At 41.5% G+C, this 18,607-nt stretch overlaps 7 protein-coding genes across 7 annotated transcripts; 4 read left to right on the forward strand and 3 right to left on the reverse strand.

The window, feature by feature from the left end:
• Positions 1 to 1,852: 1,852 nt before the first annotated feature.
• LOC108103185 lies at positions 1,853 to 2,425 on the reverse strand. The gene is made up of 2 exons (XM_017208572.1): positions 2,107 to 2,425; positions 1,853 to 1,978 (listed from the first exon to the last, which is right to left on the reverse strand). The coding sequence occupies exons 1-2, from the start codon at positions 2,324 to 2,326 to the stop codon at positions 1,962 to 1,964; spliced, it is 237 nt and encodes a 78-aa protein (XP_017064061.1). The 5' UTR covers positions 2,327 to 2,425; the 3' UTR covers positions 1,853 to 1,961.
• Positions 2,426 to 4,358: 1,933 nt separating this feature from the next.
• Positions 4,359 to 4,812, reverse strand: LOC108103123. The gene is made up of 2 exons (XM_017208489.1): positions 4,549 to 4,812; positions 4,359 to 4,484 (listed from the first exon to the last, which is right to left on the reverse strand). The coding sequence occupies exons 1-2, from the start codon at positions 4,777 to 4,779 to the stop codon at positions 4,476 to 4,478; spliced, it is 240 nt and encodes a 79-aa protein (XP_017063978.1). The 5' UTR covers positions 4,780 to 4,812; the 3' UTR covers positions 4,359 to 4,475.
• Positions 4,813 to 5,706: 894 nt separating this feature from the next.
• On the reverse strand, positions 5,707 to 7,993 carry LOC108103188. Its single transcript, XM_017208575.1, has 2 exons — positions 6,055 to 7,993; positions 5,707 to 5,931 (listed from the first exon to the last, which is right to left on the reverse strand). Exons 1-2 carry the CDS (start codon positions 7,070 to 7,072, stop codon positions 5,867 to 5,869), a joined length of 1,083 nt encoding a protein of 360 aa, XP_017064064.1. The 5' UTR covers positions 7,073 to 7,993; the 3' UTR covers positions 5,707 to 5,866.
• A 2,448-nt stretch (positions 7,994 to 10,441) lies between these two features.
• On the forward strand, positions 10,442 to 11,560 carry LOC108103110 (protein TsetseEP). Its single transcript, XM_017208477.2, has 3 exons — positions 10,442 to 10,720; positions 10,802 to 10,990; positions 11,056 to 11,560. Exons 1-3 carry the CDS (start codon positions 10,468 to 10,470, stop codon positions 11,478 to 11,480), a joined length of 867 nt encoding a protein of 288 aa, XP_017063966.1. The 5' UTR covers positions 10,442 to 10,467; the 3' UTR covers positions 11,481 to 11,560.
• Positions 11,561 to 12,299: 739 nt separating this feature from the next.
• On the forward strand, positions 12,300 to 12,954 carry LOC108103111. Its single transcript, XM_017208479.2, has one exon. The coding sequence runs from the start codon at positions 12,388 to 12,390 to the stop codon at positions 12,874 to 12,876; it is 489 nt and encodes a 162-aa protein (XP_017063968.1). The 5' UTR covers positions 12,300 to 12,387; the 3' UTR covers positions 12,877 to 12,954.
• A 1,092-nt stretch (positions 12,955 to 14,046) lies between these two features.
• On the forward strand, positions 14,047 to 14,752 carry LOC108103120. Its single transcript, XM_017208485.2, has one exon. It carries the CDS (start codon positions 14,145 to 14,147, stop codon positions 14,664 to 14,666), a length of 522 nt encoding a protein of 173 aa, XP_017063974.1. The 5' UTR covers positions 14,047 to 14,144; the 3' UTR covers positions 14,667 to 14,752.
• A 2,214-nt stretch (positions 14,753 to 16,966) lies between these two features.
• LOC108103174 lies at positions 16,967 to 17,537 on the forward strand. The gene is made up of 2 exons (XM_017208559.2): positions 16,967 to 17,372; positions 17,438 to 17,537. Exon 1 carries the CDS (start codon positions 17,006 to 17,008, stop codon positions 17,369 to 17,371), a length of 366 nt encoding a protein of 121 aa, XP_017064048.1. The 5' UTR covers positions 16,967 to 17,005; the 3' UTR covers position 17,372; positions 17,438 to 17,537.
• Positions 17,538 to 18,607: the final 1,070 nt, after the last annotated feature.

An 18,607-nucleotide genomic window follows, 5' to 3' on the forward strand; every position in this document is an offset into this window, starting at 1 on the left:
TGGGGCAATGCCCGGACTAGAAGGTGGATGCATTAACACTTCCTAACCAAGATCCCGTAGCTTATGACGCGTCACCAACGATGTATGGGGCAAGTGCAATCTTCAATCGATCCAGTTATTCACAGAAGAGGTCAGAATTTATGGTTTGGCCATAGGGCAACACTTCATAATGGATAATTCCTCTGATATCCCACCATACACTCAGCAACACCTTCTGAGCCGTCAGTCCTGGCTTTGCCACCGTTTGAGACGACTCTCTGTGCTTCGACCAGGTTCTTTTACGCTTTATGTTGTCATATGTGATCTATTTTTCATCACCAGTGACTAACCGATCCAGAAATAAGTCGAATTTATTACGGAGCAACAAAGATTCGCAGATTGATGCACGGCCGAAAAGGTTTTTTTGGGATAACTCATTAGGCACCCATACATCGAGCTTTTTTGTTAAATTTTTCGACTTTAAATGCCTATGGACGGTTTCCGTACGTAGTTGCAGCTCCTCTGCGATGTTTCTAATAGTCACATGATGATCTCGATCCACTACATATTTTCATGATTTTATCCGTATCAACAACGGTCACTGGTCATCCGGAAGGCTTGGGTGTTTCGGTATCAAAATTGCCACTTCAGAATCGCATAAACCACTGTTAAGCGGTTTATATCGAAAGTTTGTTATCTCCTAAGACAGCAATAATCTGTCTGCGAGATTCCGCAACAGTTTTTCTCTGTGCGAAATGAAATTTCAAAATTGCTTGTGTCTGTGAACTCCATTTCTATCGATTGGAATTTTGTAACGAGGAAGTTCATGTAAACTTTATGTCATTTTAAATACCTTTGATGCCTGATACCTGATACAAATACCTTTCAATCGATATACAGCATTGCCAGATACTATTATATTTGAATTCACAAGCGAAGCACGAAATTTGAATGTAAAAACCGGAATGTTATTACCAAACAACCTTATATAATAATCCTAAAATATCACCAAAAATAGAAGCTCCAATCTTTTCCCAAAAGTGTACTATTATTAAGCTCATTTATTTTCATATATTAATATCTAAAAATAATTTATTAATAAATTAATTTGATTGTGTTTTAATACAAGTTGATTAAATAAAAACAAAGAAATATTTTTATATTTTCATAAATTAAATTCTCAAAAGGAACAAGTTTCTTAATAAAATTAATCCTAATAAAAATAATTGATTGTCGGTCTAAAGGGCAATCAATTAAGACTTAAACTTCTTATTTTTTAACATAAAAAGTTTCAAAAACACATATGAAATTATAAAATACAAATAAGTAAGAAATCATACCACTCTGATGTACATCTTCTACCAATAAATTTAGGCCATAAACCAATTTGAGCATTTCTACGATCATTAGATTAAAATGACTTAACTAGCCAGAGCTCTAATTTACAACCCCTTACCGTTTAAAAAATATTTAAATACCCAGCTGATGCAATAAAAAGTAGACAACGATAACAGGAATATAAAAAATTGTAGAGAAAGGAGTCATAGGCAACCACCTGTGGCAGGTGATTCCGCCACCGATAGCTACCGCAGGCGTTTGCGTCAAGTCGGCATTATAATTGTTAAATCAAATATTTCCGATTCCACTCGAGCAGCTGATATCAGAAACTACGCTATTATAGAAAACCCCAGCGTAATGCACATTTTAATGATAAGGAAAAGCGGAGGTGAAAAACTATGTGAAAAAGCCTCGAAAATCTCTTTTCCCAGGCCGCTTTCTTTGTGTTTCATTATCAGGATGATTGATTCAGACTCACAGCCACCAAAACAAAAACAAAATAAACACTCGTATTTAGCAAGGGATTGGGTTTTATTATTAAAATATTATATATAGCGTGCGAGGCAGATAAATAGGTTAAATAAATAAAGTTGGTTGAGAGAGTGCGAGATTCGTTCGACGATTGGATTCACTTCGTATCACTTTCAGCAGCGCACGCCATCTGCAAGGGACAGAGATAGGTTGTTAGCACTTTCTGGTATTTTTCACTTGTGCGGTGACTAAGTCGTTTACGCGTCGTATACGTAATTACGTATACGTGATAGGCGATGTGCTAGCCAAAACACCCACCTGCATTGTAGGAGATGATGCGCCGGCAATGGCCACGATGATCCAGCATATGGCACTTGGGGCACGACTTCTCCATGCCATGTGTGGCCAAAATCTGTCCACGATGGATGCCATTCGGTTTGAGGAAGATCACGCGACGCGATTCACTGGGAGTTGGGGCACAAAACACGAACACGGCCCACAGGCAGAGTGAGTACAAAAGAAGCTGGTGCATAGACATCTTTTCGTTCTCTTTTTTTGTAAATGGAAGAAGATATATCTTCTTATCTCCGAAGGGCGCGATAAACAAAAAGTTGAGCTAACCAAGTGGCTTGCTCCAGTGCCGGCAGTTAACTGATTTTATACGAGTTTGGGGTAGCACTTCTTAAGTTCTCTGCCCGCTTGTCTTTTCATTGACTTGATAAACTGGCAACAGGGTGTTCCTGCTCCTCATTGGCCAAATAGACTCATACATTCACCCGGCTGCCTGCAGATCACCCTGTTTTCTGGCTTAGAGGGGTGTTCCAGGGGGGGAAATCTTATCTTGTCCCCCATGCCATTTGCAATCTGTGTAATTGAGTGCTTCGCTGGCCCAGCACTGATTTCTATTCCCGCCCGATGCGAAGTCGAGCGGTTGCCGAGCGAGCGGGCTGGTTACCGGGTATCTAAAAACACGCTGGCGAAGGGGGTACCCCTACACGTACCCTAACCCGGACTCCGATTCGGACTCGGACTCGGCCACGGACCCGGACCCGATAATATCATCATTGTTGAGTTCATTGCATTTGCATAGGACGTGGCCAGGCTTACTCCCTGCTTTTTTATTTTAAGGTGAAACCTCTGGTTCTTATGAGGCTTAGGAGGGGCTTCGGCGGATGATGGAAAAGGGGAATTTTTCGCCACTTTTCTCAGAAGTTTTTATGATTTTACCAGAAATTTTATATCGCCTTTCATCACCTCATTGGGTGATACAGAATTTATGGTCAAATATATTATTAGAAAATGTTGCCTTGAATAAAACTAATTTTAAGGATACAAAAACAGATTCAAAAATATTCCGAAAAAAAATGTTACAAAATAAACATTTTTGAAGCTTTAAAAAATATTTAAAAAATCTTACGAAGTACAATATTGATGGGTATATAAAATATTTAACACCTTGACTATCTAATCTTCGTAAATAAAAACCCCGCCTTCGACTAAGATTAACGCAGAGAAAAACCTATCAACCAGAGATTGAGCAACAAACTTTCCTGAACACCAGCCCACCGAAATAGATAAACCTTATTTTTAGATCTGAGTAAGAACGTGGGTTAATTGGCTTGGGCTCCCCGTTTTTTTCGATGAGTTAGCCATAATCACCGCCCAACTGATGTAGAGCAGATAGCAGCCCACTAAGTTCCCTCTCAGACAGTTCTGAACTTTGACAAAAAAATCCAGGCTGATAATTTAGCTTCGTAACGATCGCGACGTGAGCCATGCGAAATTCTGTGTAAAAAGAAATATGTTTTCTGGCCAATCATCGGGGCTTTCTGGAAGTGACTCGCAGGAGTGGGTGGGTGGTGGATGACCACGCGACAACCCATTGAGTATTCAATGGCAATGGCAATTACGGAACAAGGGACGTCACAAATCGTATGGAATATATTTACCCTGCTTATCGCTCCGCACACCCGCTGAAATTTCCCGAAAATGTGACCGAATAGGTGTCTTTGCAGAGGAACCGAACCGCTCGTATATATTAATATCGTGCTGAGTCAGAAGAGTTCCTCGCCTCAGCGTTATCTCCTTGACGCCGGAGTTCTCGGGCCTTGTGTTCTCCGTATAGTACTTCTGTATCTTGTATCTGCGGTATCTAACGTATCTGCAGAAAGAAACCCAACGGGCCCAGTATTTCATCATACTTTTCGTGACCGGCGACACGTGATGTGACGTAGTTTTCGATTTCATGACGAGGCGTAAGGGTTAACGTCCACTAGGGTAGATATATCTGGGGGTTTCTACGACTTCCTGGTGGTTATAGTAATGAAATTGGTATGGAAATCGGTTCAAAGTCCGTCTTACCTTTGGATCTGGCTTGCTTCAGTTTGAAAATTTCACAAAGTTGTCGTAAAAATGATTTTGATTTTATATTTCAACGAAATTTTATTTAAATTTACGTTTTTATCGATGTTTAAATCAATCATAAATAATATACATCCCTTAACTCTAAGTGTGGTTGCTAACCAAACGAATTAATATCTGCTCTAATTCCAGTTATCTGTCATAAAGTATTTACAAGATCTGTAGACAGATTAGGCGCTCAGCCTTTCACTTTAATCTCTGAAGACGCACAGACTTAAAATAAACACGTATTTAAAATTAACTTAGCCAAGTGGGAGATTCCATTTTTAGACCACCTGAAAAAGGTAAACAAATTAAGATGGGTTAAATAAATACAATTTAGATCTGGAGAGCACTCACCCTCCGACAACGGCCATGATGATCCCGGACGAAGCCATGTCGACAGCGATTTCCCCTGGTATCGAAGAGCATTCCCTTGCCCAAAGCATCGGTGTTATTTTTTGATGCCTCCAGGGATTGTACGGAATTTAGTTGATTAAAATATATCACCTTGCCGGCCCCGTTGCACGAGGCGCCCAGCAGGAGAACCAAGAGCAGCAGCAGTCCGCCGGACAACAGTACGAATCGCATCTCGTTCCAAGGGTTCCAATCGCACTGAGCTGTTTTCACTGATTTGCTGCTGGCCCGACGATCTAGCTTATCACTGGCTGATTAGCTTGTTTACTTGGAGCCACGAGCGACTGCTGCTGGACACTCCAGATTCTTAGATCTAAACTATGCGAATCTGCCTGAGCATCCGTTATCGTTGCATACTTTCGGGATGTTTTGAATATTTCATCTCTGTGGAGTGATAGGGGACATAGCTGGTAGAAGCTTTTATGCCCTTTCTTGAACTGTTAACAAATTTTAATAAGTGATTTAAGGTCTTTTAAATGCAAGTATTCTTAAGGGTTTAAGAATCATATTAAGGTGATATTATTGATCATACCTAAAACTATGATTCATCGAAAATAAGAAGGAATATGATTTCTTAGATTAAAAATACATGTTAAATATACTTTTTAATTCATAAAAAATATCTCTTTCCCTTCTAAAAACATATAAAAATGATCATTAACTAAGCTTAGCACTAACCTTTCATCCAACCAAGAAGTTTTTGGATAAAAATAAATGACAAAGAATCTTTTCCCTTAAAAATAACGCAATTCTGGCTGACTTGGCCTTAAGGCCCCTTTTCTTAATGAAAGCCAGTTCAACCCGAACTGTAAGGTAAAAATAAATTTGAGTGAAAAGGTTGACAGACCTTTTTGGCAAATTATTTAGAATAGTTTTAAGCAAGAGTAGACTAAGAACTTGCTGTATTTAAATGGGACAAATGTCAAACTGTGACAATGTAAGAGCTCGCTCGTAATGGGTTTGATAGAAATATTTCTTGGCACCACGAAACCCATTTAATATTGCAGAGGGAATCAATTTTTACCTCAATTAATTTGAAAATTGCAGTTCTCGCTGGCTCCCACACTTTTGATGGTGGCATTAAATTAGACAAAATTAAAATCATTTTCATACATTGGTTTTATTTTCATGAGTTTTATCGTCTTACATCACAAGGAGGAACTCTAGTTTTGTCTGTTCTCGTACTGCGGCTTCTTCTCTATTTTCCTAGGCCAATTTTCAACGTCTTGGGTGGACTTCCTGGGATAGGGTAGCTTTTCTTCTATCGAGCGGTGGCGCCCGGCGCTGCTCGATATACACAGTTATCGGGATCCACGGTGATTAGCTCTGTAAATGGGAGATGGAAACTAATAATTAGTTATACGTTTTAAGTTTAGTTTCTAGTACGTAAATGTTGTATAAGTTGGGCAAAAATATAGGTTTTGTAATGTTAAACAAAATACAACTCACCCTGAGCCGCATCCTTGCCGCAGCTGCGTTGGCTTGGATTCCTGGGCCTGCCCCTGGACCTGCGTGGCTCGTGCTGCAGATCTCTTTCGTCCTCCGAGGTGGATAGAGTCCTTTCCTGGGCTCTTCTGCGTGTCGTGGCCTGCACGACACTGGAGGGAGCTTGGGGCTCCTGCTCCTGCTCCTGATTCCTATCCCGATCCCTCTCCTCCAGTATGTTCTCGCTGGAGGAGTGCTTTGGTGGACGACGGCGTCGATGTCTCATCTTCTGGGAACTGAAGCTCTCCTCGCGGATTACCAGGGTGCCCGCCTTGCTGGTGCGAAGATAGTAGCGCGGTGCCTTGACCACCTCCTCCTCCTGGGCAAACTCTGGCGAAGAGTGCCTTCCCTTGGACATGCTGAATCTTTCGAGGATGGAGCTCTGCGAGCGGCGATAGCGTCGCTTCTCTCTGGGTCCCGAACTCGATGAGTTGAGGGTGGATGTCGAGGGGGGCGTGGGATAGACAGGCAGGTCCTCAGCCTCCTGGAAGCGAACGCCACGTAGGGAACTGGATCGCCTGGAACTAACTGATGGCTCCCAATTGGGCAGTTCGTGGGTGCTAAAGTCAATGCAGCTGCCGTGCGTTTTCCGCCGCCCACTTTCCCGGCTCGAGCTGGGCGTGGCCTCGGAGGGCGTAACGGTGCGCGTCGGCGTAGGCGTGGCCTCGGCTATCCGCAGGCCATGGAAATTGCGCTCCAAACTCAAATTGGAGGTAGCCGAACGCTTGCGTCGTCTCTGGGAGTCCCGAGATGTGAAGGTCTCCTCCTTCTGGCCATCGGCATCCACCAGAAGATTACCTGTGTGATCGTAAAGGAGAATCCTGGGCAGAGCTATGTTACTGCAGCTGCGGGAGGTGCTCAGCTCCCAGTTCCAGTGGGAGGGTTTCTTCAGCTTCAGACTCAGCAAATTGGCCAAAGGGTCCAGTTCCTCCTCCTCCTCTTCCTGCAGAGCCTCGTCCTCTTCTTCAGCTTCCTGGGACATTGCAGCTCATCAGCTGATGGCTCTTTAGCTTTGATCTAACGTTGGAGTCTTCCTTGGTGCCCTTCTGTTGGGGATTTATCTTTCTGGGTCTCCGTTTCCTTCCACCTGTTGGTTGTCCGTTTTTCTCTTGTTTGATCTGCCTTTATCTGCTGCTGCTTCTTCTTCATTCACGGCTGATCTGCTGCTTCTTCTATATCTCTTTTTTTTCTGGTTGCTGCTTTGGCCTTTGGCCAATTTATTGTTTATCTCAACTATGTCTGTACAGGCGGCACTCGATAAAAGTGTTTTGATTTCTTTTTCTTATTTTTCTCACAGCTTTTCTCTCCGATTAAGAACTTAAGATTTCAACTTATTTATGACCTTTATTTTGTGTTCTCTTTGTTTTGACTTTCAGTTTCATTCTCTTTGTCCCAGTTTCACTGTAGCCTGGCCTCACTGTCCTTTGAATGCTGCCCACGCTTCAATTATTTTTGGCTTCTTTTTTTCAGTATTCTCTCTCTCTTTTATGTTCTGCTATTTATAGTTGATCCGCTCCCAGTGGCGTTCCTGTTCGCTTTCCCAATTTCCCAATTTTCCCAACTTTTCCCGCTCACCCCGCGGGCCCGGGTGACACTCGAGTGTGGGACACACTATGCCACTTTTTTAGGGCCGTCACAGAAAAACAGAACAAAAAATAAAGGCCCAGGAAAATGGCACACAAAAACTTAGTTTTATGGCCTGCCAAACCAAAACAGAGCAGGGAAAACAAAGCGAGTTTTTCCGCAGACAATTTATATTGCGATATCTCTCTATCTGTATCTATCTATCTCGCTCGCACTTAATAGCTCCCCAGCTGGCTGTCCCGCTCCGAATCACGTCTGCCGTCTCGCTCTTTTCTATGATCGGCGATCAGCTGCGATCGCGTTGAGTTCCGCCCGCCAACGTGCCTCGTAGCCAACTGTTCGTCTTGGCCGCATCTCGCAGGCCCAAAAAATGTCTCCCCTGCCCCAGGCCCGCCCTGTATGCCACCCACTCCTCCGCCCCACGAAAGACCCCCCTTCCACTCCCCTTGGGAAGACCCACTGGCAGTTTGCATATTTCACGCTCTCACAGCGAGCACTTTTTCGGAACAGATCAGCCGAAGATATGTCTGTTTGAATACCCTAGCAGATCGGTTTCATGATTTTACAAATTATTTACAAAGTTTTACGATTTTTAATAGATATCTGTTAAGGCCTTGGGGTTACTTTGATTATTTATAAATAAATTAAGTCGAGTAATGAAGTAACTTATCCCCCGTTTAGCTAAGTTCATCAGCTATTTAAATCTAATCAATCAAAATGTTAATAACAATATCTTAAGAAAACAAAGGAAAGCCACTTCAAAGGAAAATGTTTTCCCAAGGAGCAAGTACATATTTCCCTCACTTTGACACCGGCAATCCCCGTAATCTCCTAAAACATGTCACTAATTAATATTTAGCAGATATTTTTTAAGTCCCCACTGAACGACCACTGATCAAAGTGATGATGCCTCTCCGCTCTATGAGCGTATGAATATTTTCAGTGTGTTTCTTCACAACATTTTTGTTTATCTATCCCGTGCCACGCCCCGCCAGACGCCCACTTTGCAAACCGAGGAAAACACACAGTTTTTTCTGTTATGTTATTGGGAAATGACTGAAACATATGTGGCCGCCGTTGCTCGGCTAATTTGCACCACCACGCCCCTCGACTCCCGTCCAACATTTTGCCATTGAAAAATGACAAACAAACAGGGGCAAAAAATAAAAGAAGCAGAAGAAGGTGGCAGAAAGCAACGCAAAGAAAGTAAAGAGGACTGGGAAAATATGTGTGGGGAAAATGACTTTTCACATATTTTTCATCAGCGCGCCGAGCATATCGCTGGGCGAGGTCCTGACACTTGCGGATGATTCAGCTGCTTGGGAATTTGTAACCCAAGAGAACCGATCGAGGGCATATCGATTACCTAGGGGGATATGACAAGGGGATTGCTATCAAATATTGAATATTTTGTACTTTTATAATATAACTTTAATCACCAAAACGAAAAGCAGGTTTAGTTTTAAGTAGCTTAGCTAGTTTCTCACAACAAATGTGATATTAAACTATCAAATGGCTGAGATGGCGCCTTGAACTAATTAACATTTACATAAAACTTAACTTACATTGATTGACTTTTTAAGAACTTAAACAATCACATTAAAAGTGTAGGTATTTTTATTTAAGAACTGCAATTAACAAAACCGAAAGGCATTTAGTTTTAAGGGAGAAGTGAAAGAAAGAAGTGCAAGAAATTTGTGTTCATAAAATATAGAAATTTGCCTTTAAAATAAATGAATAATTTTCCAATAATAAGACATTTTTTCCAGAGTTATGAAAACTTATTTAAATTGAAAATCAAAGCTTAATAATATTTTATAAAATTCTTTAACTGTATTATTTGAAGTTTTAAACTCAGAAATTTATTCATTTTGATGGACAAATTTTCAATTTTAAAAGTAAATAAATTCTTCGTTTTATCAGATAACTTTATACCTTCGATTTACCTCCATCTCCAATGACTTTCAGCTATTCTACAACCTTTGATTCCCAAATTAAAACCTCATTTGCAGATCTTTTTTTTTGTTAAGAGTAAGTTACTTTAATAAGAAACATGGTTAAGAAATGTCCCAAAACTTAACGAAAGCTTTAACTTTAACCTTTCAAAAAATTACTTCTAAAAGGAAGGCCATTTCTTGATAGTTTCTTTAAGCTTTATAGAAGATTTTTTTAGAATGTTTAAAAAACTTTCCATATTAAAAGAGAATATTTTTTTTTTAATGTTTTTCCTTCTTATCTTAGACATAGCAGCTCCTAGTGAACTACAAATTTTAAATCAATATTTATTCAGAATATTTGCTCTACATATTCTTGGGGTTCCAACATTTGTTTATTTATTAATTCGTTCTGCGCCTCGTTGATGGCGATATGCCCAATAGAACAGCCAGCAGAATGCCCTGCCAATTTTCGCCATCTGCCGCCGCTTTCCCTCCCCCCCCGAAAGTCACCTCTTTTAAGGCGGTGGGGTGGAAATAGGGGGCGGGGCATTTAGCCAAGCTCGTGGCAAATTATGTTTGCGGCTAATTTGTTACGCGTTTGTGGAGGGAATTTAATTTATGCGGACATTGATGCATCGTCACGAGGCGTGAGCCGCAATTAACCGGAGCAGTCCGAAAGTATGCAACACCCAACAGGGCCATTCCCCCGATTCCTCCACCACCAACCCCGCCATCCAACGTCATGTGGCCAAGGTCAGAAGGTTATCGAAATTGATTAGCTTCCGCACAGTTGTGGTTCCCAGCGAGAAGCTGGCGAGAGAAGCGGCTCCAAAGTAGTTTGGCCGCAGACTACGCGATGTACAGATCCCTTTTTTTGATTCTTCTCCTGGGATTCTCCTGCCTGGAGATTCTTCAGGCCCGCCCTGCATCGTCGAAGGTGCACCACAGATTCGTGCGCAAGCGCATCTCGCCGGATGATCCCGATGTGGAGATCATCGAGGTCAAGGATGTCTACTATATCCGGCGGCCCAAGAAGGTGGTCGTCCCACTCGACGATGACGAAATTGACTGGCGAATTCGTTGCGACTTCGATCCAAATCACTCGGAATGTAAGATTTAATAGGAATATAAAATATATTATTATTATTTCGTTTTAACTTACGTACAATAAACTTCTTACCCCTTTTCAGGTAGGGATTTGATTAACAAGCCTGCGGCTCCCACTTTGCCCACCAGGCCACCCACAACCACAACCACCCAGGCGCCTACTACAACAACCACCACTCGTAGAACCACTCCAAAGCCTACTCCAGAACCCATAAGGGATGAGTCTATGGAACGTGCGATTCGCTGCGAATTCGATCCCACGGCGGAGGAGTGTAAGATCATTATAATCATTGTCTATCTATGACTTAACTTTAACCATGGAACTGAATATTTCCAGGTGCACCTTCAACCACTTCAACAACAACAACCACAACTACAACAACCACCACAACCACCACGGAGATACCTGATACATCTTCCGAAACCGAGCCCGAGCCCGAGCCCGAACTCGAAGCCGAAACCGAACCTGAACCGGAATCGGAATTGGAAAATGAACCTGAAAATGTTACAGATTCCGAATTCGATTCCGAAGCGACGAAAGTACCAGAAGCTATACCCGATACCCAACCCCAGGAAGAGGATGACGTGGTGGAGGAACAAGATGATGAGTTCCCATTGACGGATGACGATGGTGAAGATGACGATGCCGAGGATCAAAACGACCAGGTAGATTACTCCGACCCCGAAGATACGTACGATAACCCTCCTAACGGATGGGAAGCCGGCTCAATCGGCAGTCACGATCCCAACATGTGGACTTAGTTAGAGGAGCGGAAATGGGATTTCGATTTGATGTGTTACTTTAATTGGAGATCAATAAAATGGCAATTGCGGAACTGCAAGAGGCTCTCTCTCTAGATAAAAGTTTTGCGAGGGTCGATCATAAGGTTTATGTTGTACAACATTGATCTAGTTTTGGCACTTACATAATTTTGATTAAGAAACACAACACTTTCGTATTTACTTTTTACAAAATACATCTTCCTACAGAGATCTGATATCAACCAAAGCCCATTCCGTAGTACTGCTTTCAGCAGTTATAAGGTCTCTCCCTCGACTATTCGCTATTCTTCGAGAACGAGATTCTTGTGGCCTCGCCAATTGTTATATAATCACCCGTAGCTCGTGCCATTGTGGGTCAATTCCAGATCAGTGCGTCCGAGTCGAGTGTAAATACCAATTGAACGCATCTCGCCTAGTATGTATACTATATAGTTCCTTAGTCTATAGTCTATTTATATGCCGTATTTGTCACAGCTTCCGGCTCAGCGATAAAAAAGCATTGCGTATTTATTGGGAAGGTGAAATGTCGAAAAACAAAGTCCAAGCAGCGGAGATCGAGGGCGGAATAGGGATACATAACGGATTCATCGCCCTGTAGCTATATCTTTATATCCATAGCCATAGCCATATCCATATCCATATCGTTGTATAGCCATGTTCATGTGTATCTTTGTCGAGTTGTGCTTAAATCAGAGCACAATTGCGATGATTGCCGCCGTTCGCCAATTGAATTAAAGAAAATGCGAAGCAAGTGACACACAAAGGCGACGGCGATTCGAATAAAATGGGTGGGAATCGAGGCGCCCCAGGTCAGTCTCAGTGGAGTCAACGTTCAGTCTGGTTTTGTGGATAAAGCCAAAGGAACCCCATACTACAACATATCAAGATGAATAGCTTGCAAGGATCAGTGGTCCTCCTCCTGCTCGCTGGAGCCTTCCTGCAGAGCCAGGCGGGTCTCTTCGATTGCGAGGACAAGATACCGGGACTTGGCGATGTCACCGACAAGATATCCGAGATAACGGGCAGCAGCAGCAGTTCGGAGCACGAGGTTCGCGACTTCTTCAAGAACGTGGGCTGTCACATCAAGGAGGGAGCCAAGAAGTTGGGTGAGAAGGCCAAGGATCTAGGCACGGAGATCAAGGAGGGTGCCCAGAAGCTGGGCGAGAAGGCCAAGGATCTGGGTAGCGGTCTCAAGGACCGTTTCGATGACTTCCGCGACAAGCTGGCCAAGGACTCCGCCGAGGAGATGAGCAAGGATCGCGGCTTTCTGGCCAATGTGGAGATCATCAATCCGGACATTCTCAAGGGCGAGCAGCAGTGCGGCCATGGCCACATCCTGGATGCCTTGGGCAACTGCAGCAAGTTGAGGAAGTAGTGGGTTCTTCCCGTAAATTCTTAAGTTTTTTTATTGATTTTTTTTTTGTGTGTAAATAAAAAATAGAAAGTGAAAATACGCATGAGCGTGGAGTGTTTGTTGTGGAAAATTCCAGCGGGAAAATGTACATTTCTATAGCTATTTGTGTACCTCTTCGTGTTGCTTTTAGTTCTATAAATTTTATAGAGTCTGCTTATGTTTTACATATTAATTAGGTTAAAGGATTATTTGTGGAACATTTCTTTGCCTGAAAAGTAAAGTATTGACAACGAACTTTCTGTCTTTTGATGTTATTCGTCACAGTTTAATGCCTTTTTGATTAGTTTATTTTGAAGTCTTTCTTGTTGGTGAATAAATTAGCTTTCTTTTTCTCTGCGGTGACTCTTTGGTGATTCATGAGCTTAAGTAATCAAAAACCTATTAAAGATTAACTAGGTTTACGAAGCTATTGAGAGATGGCTTTAAAGTCTTAATTGTTATTTATGATTTTGGGAAGGAGATATCTATATTATTATTCGTAATCTTAGTAAACTTTAAGTGCTTATCAAAGAAGTGAGTTATTTAATCAACTAAGCTGCTAGCTCTTAATGTTATTTAAACTACATTTATTTGAGTATTCAACATATCATATTATAAGATTTCATTTTATTTTCATACATTTAATAAGCCAAACAATAGTTAATAGTCATAGCTATCCTTTGATTCCATCATGAACTATATATTCCCAACATAGCTTACCCAAGTTTATATATTAATAAAATGCAATTTCGAAACCATTTAATCGCTTTTTGTTTAATCACTCCAGCTTAGATTAATCACCAACATCCAGTAATACCTGTTACAAATTCTCCTTAAAACTGGATACATTTTATCGTTTAATTTGGACACCGCTGAAAAGATCATCTTGATGGATTAGTCACCCTAGCAATTACCCTGAGTACCCATGAATTTTTCTCTATTCCCATTTTACCTCTTCTGTATTCTGGAGAATTCTTCGTTGCTCCCAGTCTTTCCCATTTCCCAGTCTTTCTCTCTCTCTCTCTCTTTCTCTAGGCCTCTCTTTGCGCTCGCCCAAAAGTGCATTTCAGTTGCCCGACGACTTTCTCGCCAAGCTTCGCCTCTCGGAAACCCAAAGGCCCAGCCCAAAAGCCACAAGATACCCAAGAACTTGGTCAAGTGGCTTCGACTGCGGCTGCAAACGGGTTTCAGTCGAGTTTGGGGCCTCAAAGGCGATACACGATATTCGAGATTCGAGCTAAACATTCGCGATGACTAATTCCCTGACCATTGCTGTCTTTTTGGCCAGCCTTTGTCTTTTGGCCACTTTTGGCCAAATGCAGGCAGCTTCTATTGTCTGCGGATCTGAGGCCAAGTCTGCAGAGGATTCCGACACGGATTCAGTGACCACTCCCAGTCCCAGTGAGGTCAACAAGTTCGTCCACAGCCTGCAGTGCACACTGGAGAAGGCCAAGCCCTGGATAGCCAACATCGAGAAGGAGGCCAAGATCTTGGAGGAGAAGGCCAGGGATGTCACCAGATCGCTCTTCCAGCGCATAAACATGCTGGTCAATGTGCTTGCCCTGCCGGTCAACTCTGAGAAGGACAAGAACAAGGATAAGCAGCAGGCGGAGGTCACAACTACCGCTGAGGGATCTTCCACCACGGAGGCTTCCAGCTCTTCCCAGAGTGACCTCAAGGAGGAGCTCACCACCTCTGCGCCTCCAGTGCAGTTGGACTGGCTGGAGGACCATGCCAATGAGGTGGACTACATCCCAGAGAAGAATCAGTAGAACCTGTAGTTCAATTTTATGCTTAAAAATATTTATATTTATTAATAAAATTTCTTGCTCTTAAAAACGAGCATCTCCTAACTTAAGTTGGTATTTTTTTTCTTTTAAACTTTATTTAAGTGACTTTTAAAAGCTTTTAATCTTAAAATATAGAAAGAATTAAGCTTATTAATCTATATTTTTCCTATAAATTAGTTTATGGTGTCGATTTAGCTTTATTGCAAAGGCCAAAATTTGTTTATTTCCTCAGATTGCCTTTGACTAGGTAGACTCTTTCTGTCCATTCGTAAACAATGACTTGTTTACTAAGAAAGCCTCAAATTTAGCATAACTGGAAGCCTGAAACTTGTTCGGGCTTCCAGCCAATTGGGTTAAGTTCTTAATGAGACGCTTCCTTCTCTTTGTGACTCAGTTGAGTTCTGATTCTGTCCCGACTTTCTCTTCTGGACTTTTCTCGCCTCTTGCGACTGGGTATTGGCCAAAAATAAACAAACAGCCTGCTAACTGAAGCCCTGCAACACCGGCATAACTCGCCAGCCGGTTTTGGTGTCAACGGATCAGTGAATCCAGTGATTCACCGACCCAGCAGGAGGTGCTTTGGCCCGATCTCACTCGATGTGCTTCAATTGTTAATTGCCAGCCGTCGACGAAGATGCAGCTTCTGAACACCTGCGGACTCCTGATAATCATTCTCATTGCCGCCCTGTCAGTGCCCATCATCCATGGGATTGTTTGGTCGGGATTTGGTTGCTCTGCCAGGGATCATCGCGGCTGCTGCTACAATTGGAGGTACCCCAAGCGCGCGAAGCCGCCATGTGCCCCCCAAATAGATGAGGATTGATCAAGAAATCTCTAAAAAGAAGAACATTCATTTAATAAATACTCAAAATGACCCTCAGAATGCACCATTAAAACTGCAAAGTGCAATGAGTTTTATTTTTAAGCTTTTTTTTGTAGTGAAAATGATCCCAAACGAAGTTTAAATAAAAATCAAAATTGGCAATAAAATTATTGTTTTTCTGTGAACTTAAATCAGTGCTTAAATTTTATAAATAGAAAAAGTTCAAATTGTATTTGATTAAGTGGTAAAATTGAGTGTTTGATAACGAGAACTAGATTGCTCAGTGAATAATGAAGCCCTCGTGACTTGGACAATTTTAGGTGATTATCCATCAATTTTGTATACAAATTAACTGAGAACATATTACAGTTTTTATTTAATAACAGATATTAACACCCATTCATGGTTATAGTGCTTATATCTGACTGATGTTGGTGCATAATGCAAGTTGGGTTTATTTTGGAATTTGCTTCTTTGAAAATATTTAACTTTTAGATTGAGTTTTTTGATTAAGTTTTATATTGAAACAAGTTTTGAGATTTCTTCAATGATAAGTGCTCTTTAAAGATTAGTATTCCAGCGAACTAAGACAATTATTTTATAGTCGGAGAAACAAAGTTTGTTAGTCTGTCGAATGTTAAGCCTGCACTGAGGAAAATGTTTATTATTATAAAATAATTTAGACAGCAGAAGAGTCTCATTGGTGGTGAATGATCTTCAGGGAGGTGGTCACGAGTATCTTATTGAGCTTTTAATCGCTATAAAGGATATTATTTACATACTTTTTGCTATTGAAAAGATTTTATATTGCTGCCAAAATGAATTTTTCCAACTATTTTGTTTTTTCTGAAGAACCAAAAAGATTTCATTGACTCCTTTTGATTAGAAACTTTAGCTTGAAACATTAACTAATTAAATATAATATTTTACTAAATTTTTAAGTGTACAAAATTGCATTTTTTATCCCTTCTTCTCATAACAAAAACTTCTCAATTTAATTTTACATTATTTGACATTTTAGCTTGCTAATTTCTACACCTTTTTGACATTTTTTCATGTAGATATTTCTTCATCTTAAACTAACCTTTACATCCAGAAAGTTAACCCCAAGAGAACATCTCCGGATCAGCTAAACCTATAAAAGTATTTCTAAACTTCTTTCCAATTTCCCGCTGTGTATTTGAGAGTGTATTAGAGAGTGTATTAGAGCTTCTATTACAACAAAGCTAGAGCAGTTCGCATTGAGTGAACGCCAAACAGCGGCATTCACGAGCGCACGAACGCAACTTGTTTGGGGTTTAATTCAGCCAGGGGCGGGTGAGGGGGGGAGTATTTGGCCCCAGGCCCGATGTTTGACGGTCGTGGGGTGGGGCTGGCAACGGAGGGGGAGAACGGAACCGGTTGACGGAGACCGGGGGAACCGAGATTTGAAATCGTAGAGCAACGCCTCGGATCGCAGCAGACCGATCAGTTGCGTTGACAAGCTGAAAGCGTCGAGATGAAATCGTTCGTGGTGTGCTCTCTGATCGGATTGGTGCTCCTGGTGGCCGCTGGCCAAGTACGCGCCGAATGTGACGATACCAAGAGTCCTGAAGACAGCGACATTGGCCACTTCTTCAAGAACCTGGGCTGCAAGTTTAACCAGGGGGCCAAGGAAGTGGTTGAGGCCACCAAGCCGTACGCCGAAAAAATTGGCGAGGGCGCCAAGGAGTTCGGCAGCTCCGTGGCCCACAAGTACGACGAACTGAAGCACAAGCTAACCGAGGAGCTCTCCACCACGCCCAAGGTGCCGGTTGCTTATGACGCCCCCACCGAGAAGGTCCTTCTGGCCCCCATCGGAGGACCCAGCACCCCGGCCCCATAAGGTCTGCCTGGCTATACATCCGAATCCCAAGCTCAGTTTTTTAATCAACGAATCTTATGATTTCAGGGATGAAAATCCGCCTGGAGTCTCCCTCTTTGTTGCACAAGTCTTCTTTGTTTTTTTTTTCTTGTGATCTTTTTTAATAAAATCTAAAAAAAAAAAGTGATGTTGGATTCGTGAGCTGTGTTTTTGCGACTCAATGGAGTGCTGATAAGCGGGGTTAAGACGGGGATCACGGATCGGTGGTTATCAGTTTGGAGCTTATCAAGTCAGACAGGCAACTGAAAAGCAAATGAATTCTTGAGAAATCTCTTGACCTAAGAAGTAGGGTCAAAGAGAGCTCTCTATAGCTAAATCAGCTCAAGAAACCACAAGTAGAAGATAACATTCAGAGTCAAATTCGTTGAGTTCGAACAATAGAAAGTTCAATGTTCTTTGTTAATGCAAAATAATGATTAAGAATTATCGGGAAAAGCAGAGGAACAATAGTCGAGAGACTTTAAAGCAATAAACAGGCAACCGCAAGTGATTTACATTCGCATCGTAATTATTCAAATTAAAGCCGAAATGTAAACAATTATTTCTGAGAACTGAAAGCAACACTCATCGCAGATCATAAAGACAAACATCGTCGGCTGTCAACCGACAGCATCAACCTTCGCTCCAGCCCCATCCAAATTATATAGCCGAGATGCTGCTGATCAGCCACCATGACGGACAGCTCGTTTATTTAGCTGGCCTATAATTTATGGGCGATTTATTAGAACTTTCATGGGGGAAACCACTGGCGGTAATATATAATATATGTAGTTTGAACTGATCCAGTTTTGAGTTAGCATGTTCTTTTGTGAAAGAAAAGGTTGGTATTTAGATAAATATTATAATAATCTCATGAAAAGTGACGTGTGTCATGCAATGATAAGATAATAAATGCGTTTTTAATTTGTAGGAATAAGATAAATCTGTGAGCATATCTTATCTTAGAATCAGGAAGTTATTTTAAAGAGATTTTAAAGTGAGAAAGAAGTATGGCTAAAATATATATCTCCCTCATTTTAAATACTTTTTATTCAGGTATTTTGGATTCTTATATCTTCACTTAGCATCTAACTTAGATCAGTTTATGTAGCTTTCTCATGTTTTTTTATTTTTGAATTTCATTGAAAAGTCTGGAAAATCTTCTACACTACACATCTACCACATCAGACTTAGAAAGTTGTAACTTTTAAAATTTAA

Source organism: Drosophila eugracilis, unplaced genomic scaffold, assembly GCF_018153835.1.
Source record: "Drosophila eugracilis isolate 14026-0451.02 unplaced genomic scaffold, ASM1815383v1 contig_649, whole genome shotgun sequence".
In the NCBI taxonomy this organism is placed as follows: Eukaryota; Metazoa; Arthropoda; class Insecta; order Diptera; family Drosophilidae; genus Drosophila; species Drosophila eugracilis.

Bases quoted from the DNA above. Each gene is read 5' to 3' on its own strand.
- LOC108103185 (XM_017208572.1), bottom strand. From the start codon at position 2,326: ATGTCTATGCACCAGCTTCTTTTGTACTCACTCTGCCTGTGGGCCGTG.
- LOC108103123 (XM_017208489.1), bottom strand. From the start codon at position 4,779: ATGCGATTCGTACTGTTGTCCGGCGGACTGCTGCTGCTCTTGGTTCTC.
- LOC108103188 (XM_017208575.1), bottom strand. From the start codon at position 7,072: ATGTCCCAGGAAGCTGAAGAAGAGGACGAGGCTCTGCAGGAAGAGGAG. The intron at 5,932-6,054 runs GTGAGTTGTATT...TCCCATTTACAG, and splicing joins CGGCAAGGATGCGGCTCAGG to AGCTAATCACCGTGGATCCC.
- LOC108103110 (XM_017208477.2), top strand. From the start codon at position 10,468: ATGTACAGATCCCTTTTTTTGATTCTTCTCCTGGGATTCTCCTGCCTG. The intron at 10,721-10,801 runs GTAAGATTTAAT...ACCCCTTTTCAG, and splicing joins CGATCCAAATCACTCGGAAT to GTAGGGATTTGATTAACAAG. The intron at 10,991-11,055 runs GTAAGATCATTA...GAATATTTCCAG, and splicing joins CGATCCCACGGCGGAGGAGT to GTGCACCTTCAACCACTTCA.
- LOC108103111 (XM_017208479.2), top strand. From the start codon at position 12,388: ATGAATAGCTTGCAAGGATCAGTGGTCCTCCTCCTGCTCGCTGGAGCC.
- LOC108103120 (XM_017208485.2), top strand. From the start codon at position 14,145: ATGACTAATTCCCTGACCATTGCTGTCTTTTTGGCCAGCCTTTGTCTT.
- LOC108103174 (XM_017208559.2), top strand. From the start codon at position 17,006: ATGAAATCGTTCGTGGTGTGCTCTCTGATCGGATTGGTGCTCCTGGTG.